This window comes from Hyaena hyaena, unplaced genomic scaffold (genome assembly GCF_003009895.1).
Source record: "Hyaena hyaena isolate Hyena2069 unplaced genomic scaffold, ASM300989v1 scaffold_300, whole genome shotgun sequence".
NCBI classification, from domain to species: domain Eukaryota; kingdom Metazoa; phylum Chordata; class Mammalia; order Carnivora; family Hyaenidae; genus Hyaena; species Hyaena hyaena.
In genome coordinates, this window is record NW_024080933.1 from 1,589,045 (window position 1) to 1,602,679 (window position 13,635).

Genomic DNA, 13,635 nt, shown 5'->3' on the forward strand with positions numbered 1-13,635 from the left:
TGGATAGTTGGAGACTCAGATAGGTCTATTCATTCTAGTGTTTTCTCGCTTTTGACAATTATTTAATAGCCATCTTTTATTACATTATAAGCTTTGTAAGGACCTGGAAAGACTATCTGCTTTGTTTGCTGTGGAGGCTGGTGGGCCTAGCACAGTGCCTGGCCCACAGCAGGTGTTCAGAAAATATATGTAGAATGAATAGACTGTCTTTATTTTCAAGGAAGATGTTCCTGGGGAGCAGGGCAGGGGCTGCCTGGGTGCCTATCCTATGCCGAGGATGCGGAGGACAGCCACGGAGTGCCCACATGACTGAGCCTGGAGGGGGCTGCCTCCTGAGGACCCAGCTCGGGCCAGCTCAGGGTGACTGGGGACATGCAGGGAGTTCCAGCCGAGGTGGTACTTACAGATCAGTGACGTACTCGGGGAGGTGGCTTGGGATGCGGGCCAGCTTCTGGTTGGAGCAGTCCACAATGGTGCCCTCACAGCGGCACTTCTCGGGGCACACCAGGTCCATGAAGCACTCACTGCTGAACCTGCTGCGGTAATCCTCTGAGCCTAGGCGGGGCCAAAGAGGGGGCATCAGGACCACCGGGGCTCCCAGCCCAGCCGAGGTTGTGGGCAGGGGGATGGGGAGGCACGGTGGGCGGGAGTGGGGAGGACCCAGTGACAGACACAGCACCGCCTACATGTGTGGCCACCTGGCTGGTGCCCTCCCTACCCCAGCTCCCCGCTTTCCATTTGGTCTTTGTCATTCATGAGTTCAGTCCTCTGGGAAACCAGGCTAAAGCTCTGTGGGTTCTTAAGCTTTTGTTTAAAAGTCCTCCTTTTTGAGAAACTGATGCAAAGCTGTGTTCTCCTCTGAGAAATGCTCCTAGGTGGATAGATGCAGAATTTGGTTTATAATTTGGGGTGGAGAGTACTTAGTCCATGATGCCCATCATCTGTGGACCCTCTAAATGTTCATGAAAATCCAAATGAAGAGATTCTTATGGGGTTTTGATGGGGGCAGTCAGGGCAGGGATGAGGTAAGGAAAGGGGGTTTCAAACTCAGTTCTCTTCAGGCAGGTAAAGAAACAATAAAGTAGGCTCAGTATATGGTGGTCAATGACCGCTGATACCAGGCCTCAGCACTGAAGACAACAAAGAGGGTTGGGGACCTGGGGATTTGGAGCCCACTGCCCTAATGCTTGGTAATTTGGCCCAGAGTTTCCTGATGAGTCTCTTTAAAAACAAGAGTAATAAATTAACATTTAAAAACTGTCAAGACAAGCACAACTCTTGCGAGGGTCAAAATAATTTGCCCTATCTTTGAGAATAAGCTTTGTTTAACCACAGTGAAAGGCCAGTTCTTAGCTGGAACTAAGATTTCTTTCTTTCTTTCTTTATTTTTTTTTAATGTTTTATTTATTTCTAGGAGAGAGAGAGAGACAGCGTGAGCAGGGAAGGGTCAGAGAGAGAGGGAGTCACAGACTGAAACAGGCTCCGGGCTCTGAGCTGGCAGTCAGCACAGAGCCCGACGCGGGGCTCGAACCCACGAACCGCGAGATCATGACCTAAGCGAAAGTCGGACGCTCAACCGACTAAGCCACCCAGGCGCCCCAGATTTATTTTTTTGACACTGACTTTCTCCTGAGGCCACATAGTAATGGCAACAGTATCAACAAGTGATGTTTCAGGAGATGCCCAGGGTGCTGCTTTACTGATTGGAAATGATCCCTTGATACCTGGGTAAACCTGGTATCAGCAATCACAGCGGAGGTAACTGGGGAAACCCTGGTTCTCCTATCAGACACCAGCTAGTCGACAGGGGTCAATTTTTCATTAGCACCGTGGGAGGTACAAAACACAGGCTTGGTCCACGTTTGTCCAAGGTGTAAATAGGATGTGCTACTACTGCATCCATTGTCCTGTATGTATTTCTGAAAGTGTTTCAGAGAACATGGACATCATTGGATTGCTTAACCGGTTGGGACAGACCTTGGTGATCTTATCTGCATAGGGGGGCAATGTGAGGAGCCAGTGGTGCACAAGTTTTAGCAGCAGTGGGTTTGTCTAGGCTCTGGTAATCACTAGCCTCAGTCTGTCCACATGTAAAATGGGAATCTAGTATTTGCCCCTATCTCACAGGAGTGGTCATGAAAATGCCAGGAAGAGTGAGGCAGTGAAGAGTCTCTGGGGAAGGGTAAAGAATCATACAAATGCTTACAGTCCTACTGCTATTGTTTTTGAGAATTTAGTGGAATATTTGGCATGTCAGAGGCCACTAAAACATCAGTGTAGTTAGCAATAATAGCTCACATTTATGGAGCATGGATCATGAGCCAGGCACTATTCATTAAACTTCATATGGGTGAGCCCATTTAATACTTGTAACACTCTTGAGATTATTGTGACTCCATTTTATAGATGAGAAAACTGAGGCCCTCAGGCCAACTGATATATAACAGAGGGATTACCCCTTTCAGTCTGATGCCAAGGCCTGTGTGACTAATATTATGCTTTCCTGAAGATATGCATTTTATCCCAGTCCTTCCAGGACTGATCAGAGTCCAACTTGGCAGAGGCAGATTGAATGGCATTTTCCAGCAGTGGGTTATGGGAGGCAGGAAGCAGACATCTTTCATGTTCTTGGTTTCTTCCCCCTCACCTTATCACCTTATCAACCTATGTTAATTCCTGATTGGGAATGAAGTCTCTGATTCTGAAGTGTCTTCTACTTAAGAGAGGGCATCAGAGGCCTGGACTTGCTTCCCTTTCCCTCTCTGCTCCCTCCTCGTCCCCCCTCCTTCTTCCCACCCTTCTACTCCCAGGCTTGTGTGAGCAAAATCTGTGCACGTATCCCCACAGTTATTTGGGCTGCTTCCTAATCCAATGCATTATGCAAATCTCTTGCCCTTGGCTTGCCAGCGTCCGTCCCACTGAATAACTCTGACCTGGGCCATCTTCCTCCAGACACATCAGCGTGCTGAGTCCTGGGTGAATTTCATTTTGCAAACCTTGCTGAATGACAATCCTCTCTTGTTCCCTGTGAGTGGTTCTACACGGTGATGGCATGAAGGGGCATTTTGTCCATATGCATGTATTTTTCTTTCACAAGGTGTCTGCAATGGAGCCCCTGCAAAGTGGAGGAAGCCTGGGCGCTGATCAGATGCCTCTGAAGGACAGGAGGGAGCATGGTGTGCTCTTCAACACGATGAGCTTGAAGACGCACACTGGCTGGGCTGTGGCCGGCCGGGGACTGCCGCCGATTAAATGCGTTTTCATTTTAATCAAGGTGAGAGCGTCTGTAGTTAGCAGGAATCGCTCTCTGTAGTATAGTTAGATTATAACTGGTGGACCTCTGCGATGGAACCGCTGACCCATTTTAATGGAATGATTTTGCAATTAGATTCGATGGACTAATATGTTCTTTCCAGCATTCCCCCCTGCTGTTTTTGTTATTGCCCTGGTTTGTAATAACGAGGGGGTCGGAGTGTGATATTTTATATGAGTGGCAGCCAGAAATGTTAATAACGGCGTTTGCATGTAACCCAAAGAGTTCCTTCCCCAGTCAGAGCCAGCCTGAAATGCCACCCCCATCACTTCATATTTCATTACTGAAACTACCCTGGGTTCCTCGGAGCCATTTGTTATGCCTAATGCTCATAACTACCCAAAAGTATTTTTAACTTTTCCAGAGCTTTAAAAGTCAATTTCAATCTCAATGCATATTTGTCACTGCCAGAAATATTTAGGAGGAGGGGAGTAACTGAAGAGGCCGCGGCTTCTTCTCTTTGGGGCGAGTTCAGACAGCAGAGATCTCGGAGGACCTGAAGAAGGACCATAAAACAAAACCCTGGCTGAAATGGGTCACGGGGAGCTGATGTCATCTGGCATTTTGCCTGCTCCTGCCCCTGTAGCCCTCCTCCCTTTATGCAGGCCGCTCAGAACAACGACACTTGGTACATGATCACAGAGAGCTTTAATAGATCAGGGGGTGGAAATCCACAGCGATGAGATTTTATTACGAATCCCTGCCCTGCGGCCACTTCCCAGGAGAGCATGTATTTAACATCTGGATGGTCACGGGACTGGGGCAGGTAGGGAGCCACCACTCCCACTCTGTGGATAGGCTTGGCCGCCGAGGCCAGTGCTGGGCCCAGGATGGCTGCTGTCCTTAGCAGTCTGGATTTGCATCATTCTTTGGGCAACCAGTTTGTCGAGTGAAAGTCACAGATTCACGGTTATCTGATGACCACAGCCCTGCCAATGCCCGCGTGTCCAGAGCTCTCCTCTTCCACCTCCAGTATCCCTAACGTGGGTGGTATGAAAGGAGGAAAGGAGCAGAAAGAGGAATTGGGGGGAGATCATCAGCTTGAAGAGAGAGCCACGTGGACAAGCAAAGGGTTGTAAGTAAGGAACGGAATCAAGAGAACATTGCCAGGCAAAATTATCTACTCATGGGCAAAGACTGGGGGACTAGATACCAGTGGCTGGAAAATGTCAGCTGTTTTACCAGGAGTTCGGTGATCAGTTGGGCAGGCAGCTGTCCTCCTAAGCTGTCCCTATCAGAGTCTATTATGAAAGCAGCCATCTGCCTGAAACCAGAGGGAAATGCCCATGGCCTGCAGCTGGGCACTGCCTGGTCACAAGCCTGCTGCTGCAGAACCAGGGAAGTGCCCATGAAGGCGCCAGTGTGGACCCATACCAGAGGCCTGGCCCCTGGCATGGCGGGGGCAGTGCTAAGGAACTGAGACTGTGCCCCTCTGTTCAGGATAGGGGACTGCTCCAGGCTCAGGGATTTGTTCCTTACCAAATGGATCTTGGTATGTCCATGCTGGAGGGAGGAGCCATTCAAACAGCACTGCTCGCTCACTTGCTCACTCAAGTTTTTTTCCATTAAGAGAAGCAAACTTGAGGGGGAGTGTTAAAATATTTTTTAACTTCCTATCGATTCAAGTCAATCCTTTCGTTCTTTTTCATTTTATAATTCAAGGTGATGAGACTGTCTGTGGCTGGGAAGGGTGAGTATTAGAGCTGGCAAGAGCAGCCATCTGAGCCAGGGCAAGTTAGTTAACCTCTCTGACTCGATATCCTCATCTGTGAAATGGGACTTACAAGGTAGTTGTAAAAATTGAAACAAGGTAATGATGGAAGTAGTTTGACACCTGACCTATAGTAAGTACTCAGTAAATGGTAAAAACATCCAGGAAGGCAAACAGGACTCTGTTACTCAGCAATGGCTGGGCCCTGGCTCTGAGGGGAAACCTGAGGGAGAGGGGACAGGCAAGTCACACATCACCATGAGAGGCCAGAGTTGGCTTCCAGGCCTACGCCAGGATTCGGTTCCCAACATGACTCTCTCTCATCTGGAATGGGACACAGACTTCACGGCATGAACCAAAACCACCATCTTCTAGTTAGACTGATCCTAGGATTTACTAAGAAACACACAGAATGGGTTGCCAAGATCCCTCTCTTGATTATTAGAGACAGCAGATTCCTGCACAGCCCTCATACGGCACTGAACTAGACCCATGTGAGGAGCCCAGCCACATGTTCACTGTTCTTGGAAGGTCAAGGAAACGGCCTGGACTTTAGGCTGCATGGAGACTGGGACCAATGTCCTCATAAGGAGTGGGGATTGGGTTCAGGAGGAGGTGTAAGTTAACCCAAAGCTTCAGACTCATGCCACTTTCACCCCCATTCTCATGCTCCCATTTATCCCCAGTGCTTCTGGTAAAGATGGAGGATGGGGTGGGTAACAAGCAGCAGGGCCTCTGGGTTAGCTACCACTTGGGAAAACGACCTTGCACTGGAACTTCTCCAGGAAATGATGGGGCATATGCCTTGGGTGTCCTTGTCTCTTTGAATAGATGAAAAGCAGTGGTTTCTGAGCTTCAGCCTAGCTACTTTACCCCTTGGCCAGCATCCAGAGTAGACTGGGGGTGGGTGACGACTCCATCTGGGGTAGGACATTGTGTCTGGATCTTAGCTTGTCCCCAGTGTGCTTCTCCGCACCCATTTCAGCCCATATCCGCTACCTGGAGTTGGAGGTACTCTGCGGATCCTTCGAGACTCCCGCCCCCCGCCCTCCGTGAGGCTAGACCAGGAGAGGTGGGTCTGGCAGGTGGCGGGCTGCGGTGCTCCAGAGCAGAGAAGAGGTGTCCAGCGGTGGCGGCGGTGGTGGCGGGCCATGCTGCAGGAGAGCGCGGTGCTTTCCGCGGTGCTTGACAGAACCATGTTCCGTTTCCATCGTTCCACCACATGGTTAGATCAAGCACAAAGGAAAGCCCCACGGCAACTGGTCAGAGTCAAGGTCAGGAAGCAGCGTCAGAGAGAGGACAGGAGCGCTCAGAGGAAGCAGCGTGGAGAAGCGGAAGCCGGAGCAGGCCCCCACGGAGCGTGATTAGTATCAGGAGCAGGGTTCCACAGGAACACTTCCGAAGACAGGAGCCCCACCGCCCGTGGCCCCCGCCCCTGGGCAGACACAGGGGAAAGGGAGAAGATCAGGTGGGAGACTACTGGATACCCCTAATCAGGAGAATCAGGGCACGGTGGATTATGACCGCAGATGTCTCCGGTCACATCACAGGCCTGAACCGAACCTCTAAATCCCACTCGATGGTACCATTGATCTGACAAGACATCAAACTTAGCAGAAGCATCTTCTGCATGGTCTGCAACCTGGGGCCCATCCGCACAGCAGAGTGGATCCATAACAGTCTGTTCCCCCAGCCCCTCGAACGAAGAGACAAGCCACAACTCCCAGTGGCCTAACAAAGCTGCAATACTCTTCTTTAGGAAAAGCCCCTTTCATATTCCATACCTCAGGAGCCTCCTCCGTATCCTTCAAGGACACCCAGAAACCCTATGGCTGACAGACATTCATCTCAGATGGCTCAAAGTGCAATGGTGAAGGGGGAGTATGGTATCAGAAGAAAATACATGTCCCTAGCCAAGGAGAAAGATGAGGAAGCCAATGGGGCCCTGGGTTTGGGACTGGGAGACCTAACAATCACAATTGTCTGAGAACAGTGACTAGTCCTATCATGATGAGTAGCCTCTTTCCGACTAAGAGAAGGAAGGAAAGGGGGAAGACACCAGATTCTAGGGTCCTTCCTGATTGCAGATTGTCTCCATGGTTGTGAATCATGTCAGTGGGCAGAGGGATCAGCAACCAACTCCTTCTGGGTGCTACGGGCCTAGGTGAGGGTGTCCAGTCTCCGTGTCACTATCTGCAGTAGATCAGGGGCAGATTTTACGAACTTCCTCCCAAGCCACTGGGAGGAGACGTGGACGTCTTGAAAAGGATCTTGGGATCCTTCCTCCTCTTGCCCTTTGACGGGAGGAATGGAGTCACTATTCCCCTACAATGTTTTTTGGAGGCAAGATAGTCGCAGCATCTCGACAGTGCATAGGTGGTCTGCAATGGTTGACCAGTGAGTCAAGGTCACTCCACAGCCCCAAGTCTGACCTCCTTGAAAGCCTTCCCATCTGACCAGCTAGAGCGGCTACCGTACTCTAGTCTCAACCCTGCTCTGATGCCTGGACATGCAGGGCTCTGTAACACCCTGGTTTGGGGATTTCACATTCAAGTTTGATCAGGGACTTGGTACCAGAGCAGGAAAAATCCATCCCTTTCGTGCCCCTGCCCCTAAGCCTTGAAACCTTCTCTTTGATTTCCCTCAACAACAACAACAACAAAAAAGGAGGGACAAGAGAGAAAATCTTTGCAGCATAGCAGATGTCCTGAGTTTCAGATCTCATCTTGAAAATCCTACTCTATAGACTCAGACAATATTTTCCCACTGTGCAGGCATCAATTTCTTCATTTCTAGCAGAGACTGGGTGAATTCTGAGGTCTCTAAAACTCTGTGATGCCCTGAGAAGTATCTTGCTGTTGGTCATCTTTTCTCATATTGTGTCATCAACCTCTGTACTTTTCACCATGAAATTTCTTCTTGCCGACAGATCACTACACACAAAGGAAGGAGGTGTGATGGAAGACAGGCAGCATCTTCCAACTGCCAAGTGTTCCCCTGAGGATGGGCTTGGGGTCCCAGCAGCCAGGCGGTGCCTTTTCAGGGGGACTTAATCTGATGGTCAGATTACCCCAGCTGGCAGCATTCACCTCTAACCCGATATTGCTGCCCAGGGCGGCGGATGCAGCTGATAGAGGCAGACACAGGGCAGCTGGGGACCAGACGCCCTGCCTAAGGAGGGGCTTTATGTGTTGCAGAAGCAGCCCTCAAATTGGCTTCTAATTACATCAGCTGTCTTTGCAATGGGGGTGCTTTTAGGGGAAAGTAAAATGCAGACTTATTATCTGTCAACTCCAGTATGCGTCATCTGCCCCTCCTTCTGGAGCTTCCTGGAAACAGAGCTTTAGACCTATGGCTTCTGTATCCCCTAAAGCCGAGGCAGGTCTGGGCCCCAGGGTCTGCCAAAGCCAAGGCCTTTGATGCTCACCAGTAGGTCTCTCTACCTCTCTTCTCTGCAGCCACATGAAATAATAGCACATAGAATGCTATCTGTCAGGCATCAGCTCTGACGTTCTCTACTTCTCTACCTTTACGGGAATAATCTGCTTAGTATTGATTAAAAAAAAAACCAAACCCTATCTTTTAGACAGGGTCAATCCAAGAACCCCATGCTTCCGTTTCTCTTTAAAACTTCCAAGCACTTCTACCCTCCATAGGAAAAGCAGCCAGGATCCCTCCCATGCAAAGGTAGGCAGGTAGTGGCACAGCAAGAGAATTATGCGTTACTGCTCCTTAGGTCGGCTTGCTATTTTCTTTCTCCTACTTCGTTCCATCTGTACCCCCATCCTGCCACCCCTAGTCCCAGCCCACAGTCATTCCTAGGCACCTGCCAAGATTTTGTCCCTGGGAGATGCCGTCCTCAGACCCTAGGCTGATCCCCCTCTTGCTCTGCCTGCCCCCATGGTCTTGGCATCAACAAGAATCCTTGAGATCATGACAGGACCCCTGTGAGACTGAGGGGTTGGGGCTGGGAGATGGCACTCTGCCCTCCTCTGCCTCTTATCTCCTCTCTTCTGAGGCACAACTGCTTGTCATAGCTAATCAAGTCAGCCCCCCAGACTTGGATAGGAACAGAGGGGACAGAAGGAAGAAGAGGCATGTGTTATAAGAAAGGCCCTGGGGAAGGATAGTTGTCCTCAGGTGACATCCCAGGGCTGGAAGAGGGTTTCCCTCCCAGAGATGCTGCCGGCCCAAAAAGGCGCTTAAGGAAAGAGTTTTGGGAAAGAGACGAGGAAAGAGAGTTATCCAAGCAGTCGGACTGTTTTCCCAATGCTCCTTCTCTCCTACATGCTGCATGGTGTCGAGGAGTGAGCCAGACCTGAGGGCTGCCTCCACTGTTTGCTTGCTGTGACCACGGGGTGCCCTTTTACCTGTGAGCCCCTCACTCCCTCAGCTGCAGAACGAAGACTCCTCCAGCTGATCTCACAGGACTAGTGGAAGAACCAAGTCAAACTAGATGCACTTGGCACAGAGTTCATCACAAGCAAGAAACTGACACTGTACTTCTGGGGAAGACAAATTGGGACCAACACCTCATTCTGCCACAAAGTCCCTGTGGTACCTCCAAGCCCTCTCGAGGTATTAGGTTCTATTAGAAGAGATAAAATAGCTAAAGTTTATCACTCTGGAGACATGGACTAAAGGGTCTGACTTAGAGGCCAAGAACAATGTGAAAGAAGCAGAAGTCTGTCTGATGGTCTTCTCCCAGTGACTGGCGGCCAAGGTGTCATTCTCCTTGGGAGAACTCGCTCACAGAAGATGCTCTGGGCAGGGGAGAAGAACGGCTCTTGCTGACACACAGATTGTGAGGGTTGGCGCCAACCAATCTCAGTACATTATACTATCAATCTCTCACCACTGGGAGCACAAGGCAGCATGGTGATTTTTTTCCAGTAGCAAATGACACAAATGCTCGCCATTTTTAACTGCCTGTTTATCTAGCTACTGGGTCAAGGACAGCTACTTCTTTTTTCAAGATGACCCAAGAACTCCCCTGCCATTCACCTCTGGTGTCTTCCTGGGTGTAGTAGGGAGGAAGGTTTCCAGAGAGAGCTTGGAAACTGGAAAGTAAGGCTTTGCTTTCCTGGAGAGTGCTACTCTTTGCTGTTTTCTCCATGAACAGACTGCACCAATCTAGGGTGGAGGAGACAGGTGGCTAAGATGCCTGTGAAATCTGTAACAAACTGTGGTCCAAGGGCTGTACCAAAGGCAGTCTTAAGGGGATGGGAGTCCCCCAACATTATATGCTGCCCACAGCCTGGTCCGGGACACATTTATCTCCCTATCTGCCACTTGGGAAGCACACTTTGGAGTCTAAAAGAAGGTAAATCGTAGCCTCTAAAAGGCACATGTGTAAAGGCTGCCCTTCCCCTAGCTTCCACCTGACCCTGGAGATAGGCCACCACCTGGGTTCTGTCTCTCCTGAAATTGTGCACCACCCCCCTGCCCCATGCTTTTATTGTGTGTGTGTGTTTTATTTTAAATCCATAAGGTAATTGGTTTTCTGCAGGACTAACTGAATTTCCCCAATTTAATTTGTAGAGATGCTCCCTAGGAGCCATTATAGCGCTCGCTGTCCTCCAGATTGGATTACTGGCCTCTCTGGGGCTGCGGTACTCTGAGTGGAAGGTGGGGCCCAGCCCCGTAACCTGATTACCTGAGCAGCGGAACTTCTTGCTCTTGATCTGGCTGATGCGCTTGTTGGCCAGCCGGCGTGGGCTGCTGCAGCGGGCCCCGCTCGTCTCGATGGGGTTGTCCTGCAGGTAGTCAGCCAGCCACTTCAAGTGGCAGTCGCACACAAATGGGTTTTGGGCTAAGTGGCTGCGAGAGGGATGAGAATTGATCAGGAGTGACCCGGGGTGCCCCTCTCCACCATCACTGTGCCCGGCGCTGGGCCCCTCCTCATTGGGCAGCGGGGGGGGGGGCGGGGGGGACCTGAGGCCTGCTATCTGCCAGAGAGGGTCACAGGTGTGGCTGGCATCAGCTGGTGTCATCTCCTTGCTCTCCTGATCTGGGGCATGACCCACCACTCATCTGGACTCTGACCCACTCCAGTTCTGATGGGCAGTCACAGGCTCAGGGTCTGTGCTTACAGCAGCCTGGATTTTATCTCTCTAAGCTCAGTAATGCCAGGCACATAAAGCAGCTGGTGTGGTGACTGGCACATGGTGGGTGTTCCCCATATAGCAGTGGGTATTGCTGTAATCCTCATCATCACCAGGGCAGCACCGTGGGCCTGGCTTCCCCTGGCTCGTAAGAAAACTCTTCATGGTGCCAGCACAGTGCTCAGTGTATGGTCGGTGTTCAACACACAGCAGCTGTTCTTAGTTCTTTATTGGCGCCTGTCTCTGGCCACAGGGGCAACAAGTGCCAGGTGGCTTAGAAGGCATCCAGAAGCCCAGGTTCATGGTCAGGCCTGGGATGGGCTGAGATCTGTCCTCAGATGTCATTTATCTAATGGAATTACTTATGAACATCAGCAGTGCTCGGGAGTGAGGAAGCACTCCCTGGAGGGAATATGAAAAATTCCGAGTGCCTGTACTAGAGGCTTGGTTTTGCAGGGTGGTGGGGGGTGTTGGTGGGAAGGATTGGTCTATTAGCAGAGACGGAGCCTGCTCAGAATACAGTGGTTAAGCAGGCGGGTGAGCAGTGGCTCTGCCTGTTTGAATCCTCCTTACTGGCTGTGCAACCTTGAGTAGGTTACTTAACCTCTCTGTGCCTTGGTTTCCTCACCTAGAAATGAGCAATCATCACAACACCTACCTCACAGGGTTGCTGTGAGGTCTAAAGGTTTGAACAAGGGGGTGGTGCTCAGTGAGGTGTCAAGCACTGGGTGACTGCTTGGTACAGGTGAGCTGATGCCATTTTCACTGCAGCCTCCAGACAGCCTCTGGGACACGCTCACCTAGCCTCCACTGTGGGAGTTGTCTGTGTCTGGGGTCACCTGCTGCCTGGGTGGGTGCTGGCACTTGAGGGGCATACTCACAGGGTCTGGATGGCCTGCAGAGGGGCAAAGAGTCCCTTGCTGATGGTCTGCAGCTTGTTGTCATACAGGGAGAGCAGATTGAGGTTCTGCAGGTCCTGAAACGTGTTCACTCGCAGGCAGTTGATCTTATTGGCATTGAGGAGGCTGCGAGCAGAAGAGAGGCCAGTGACTCACTGATCCTGGGAATCACCCGCGGTGCAGGGGCTGCACCTGCAGGGGACGGGCTTCTGAGCTCCCAGGGCTCCCCTTACAGCTGTGGGCTCCTGCGGCTGAGTGCTGTGTGGGGAGGTCTTTCACGCCCATGGTCACTGAGCCTCCAAACACGTCTGGGCACTGGTACACCAGCTACCATGGATGCTGTGCCACATACTGAAATCCCCGCAGCCTTCCCCAGTACCCTGGCCTTCAGAGGAAGCCTGCGAATGGCAGCACACATGCTTGCCTTTCTGCTTTAGAACACAGAGCTTCTAGGAATGGAAAAAAAAATTCATTTGGCACAGTTGCTTTAATGCTTTAGTTGACTAAGGGCAATTTTGATTCAGAAAACACTTTAGAGTTTTTTGAGATCACTGATCCCATTGGAAATGTGATGGAAGTTCTAGGTCATCCAGTCCTCCCAGGAAAAGGTACATCCACGAGTAAACACGAGTGTGTGCACATATGCATTCTCTCTCTCTCTGACACACACGCATGTGCTCCCATGCATGCACACAGATGGAGCCCCACCTGACCTGAGCTCTGCTCCTTTTCCCCTCATCCACTCATCCCTGCTCACTATACTTCGTTCCTCAAATACCCCCATAAGCATTTTGGCCCAGGTCCTTTGAACATGGTCTTTACTGCTTTTCATAAGGTGGTTCCTTCTCCTCCTCTGCATCTCAGCTCAAATGTCACCTCCTCAGAAAGGCCTGTCCTGATTCTCTCACCTACAGCAAGGCCCCCAGCACCCCGCCCCCCCTCCCCCCCCGGGCCTGTCTCTCCTAGCTCTGGTTTATTTTCTTCGTAACACTTCTCTGCATTTGTGATCACAGGTTGTTTGTCCTTGTTTATAACTGGCCTCCCACCTATGATGACTGTAAGCCCTCATGTCACAGATGACATCACTTTCATTCCCTTTAGTCTAGGTGATCAGCACAGGCATTTATTAAGAAATATACACAACCCCACATGCAAATCTAGGGGACCACACTGCTCTAGGGTGACAGGTGTCTGCCCTGGTTTTAGACTTGCAGAGCCCTCCTTTCACCACCCCCCCCAAAAAAAAAAGCAAAAAAAAGCATCAAAGGAAGCTGCCTTTTGGGTGAAACTCTGGTCCAGCATAGGGGATGCCATGAGGGCTATAGGAGAGTTCTCCAGTGTGGGACTGGCAAGTCAAACAAATCTGAGTCCTAAGAATTTCCTTTATGATCCTAGACTGACAGGTTGTACCCTCTTAATTAGTGTAAAATTGCTTCTCACTCCCTTGTCAATAAGAGTGGGGGAGAGAAGAACTAAACTAACCAGTAAAAATTTTAAAATTCTAACACTTCTCCTTTCAAGGCTGGCTCAGAGCTTCTCGCGTGGGGAGTGGCCCAGGAGACCGGTAATGGGCTGGCTTGCCTCCTGAGGCTCTGATGCCAGGGCCCA

General features: G+C 50.7%; 1 protein-coding gene across 1 annotated transcript in view; it reads right to left on the minus strand.

Moving 5' to 3' along the window:
• SLIT3 (slit guidance ligand 3) overlaps positions 1-13,635 on the minus strand; it is a 606,956-nt gene that overhangs the window by 75,747 nt on the left and 517,574 nt on the right. Inside the window, exons 13-15 of the mRNA XM_039247657.1 lie at positions 12,010-12,153; positions 10,681-10,844; positions 405-555 (exon numbers count right to left, since the gene is read on the minus strand). Coding sequence (XP_039103588.1) covers positions 405-555; positions 10,681-10,844; positions 12,010-12,153 — 459 coding nt within the window. The remainder of the gene's footprint in view (positions 1-404; positions 556-10,680; positions 10,845-12,009; positions 12,154-13,635) is intronic.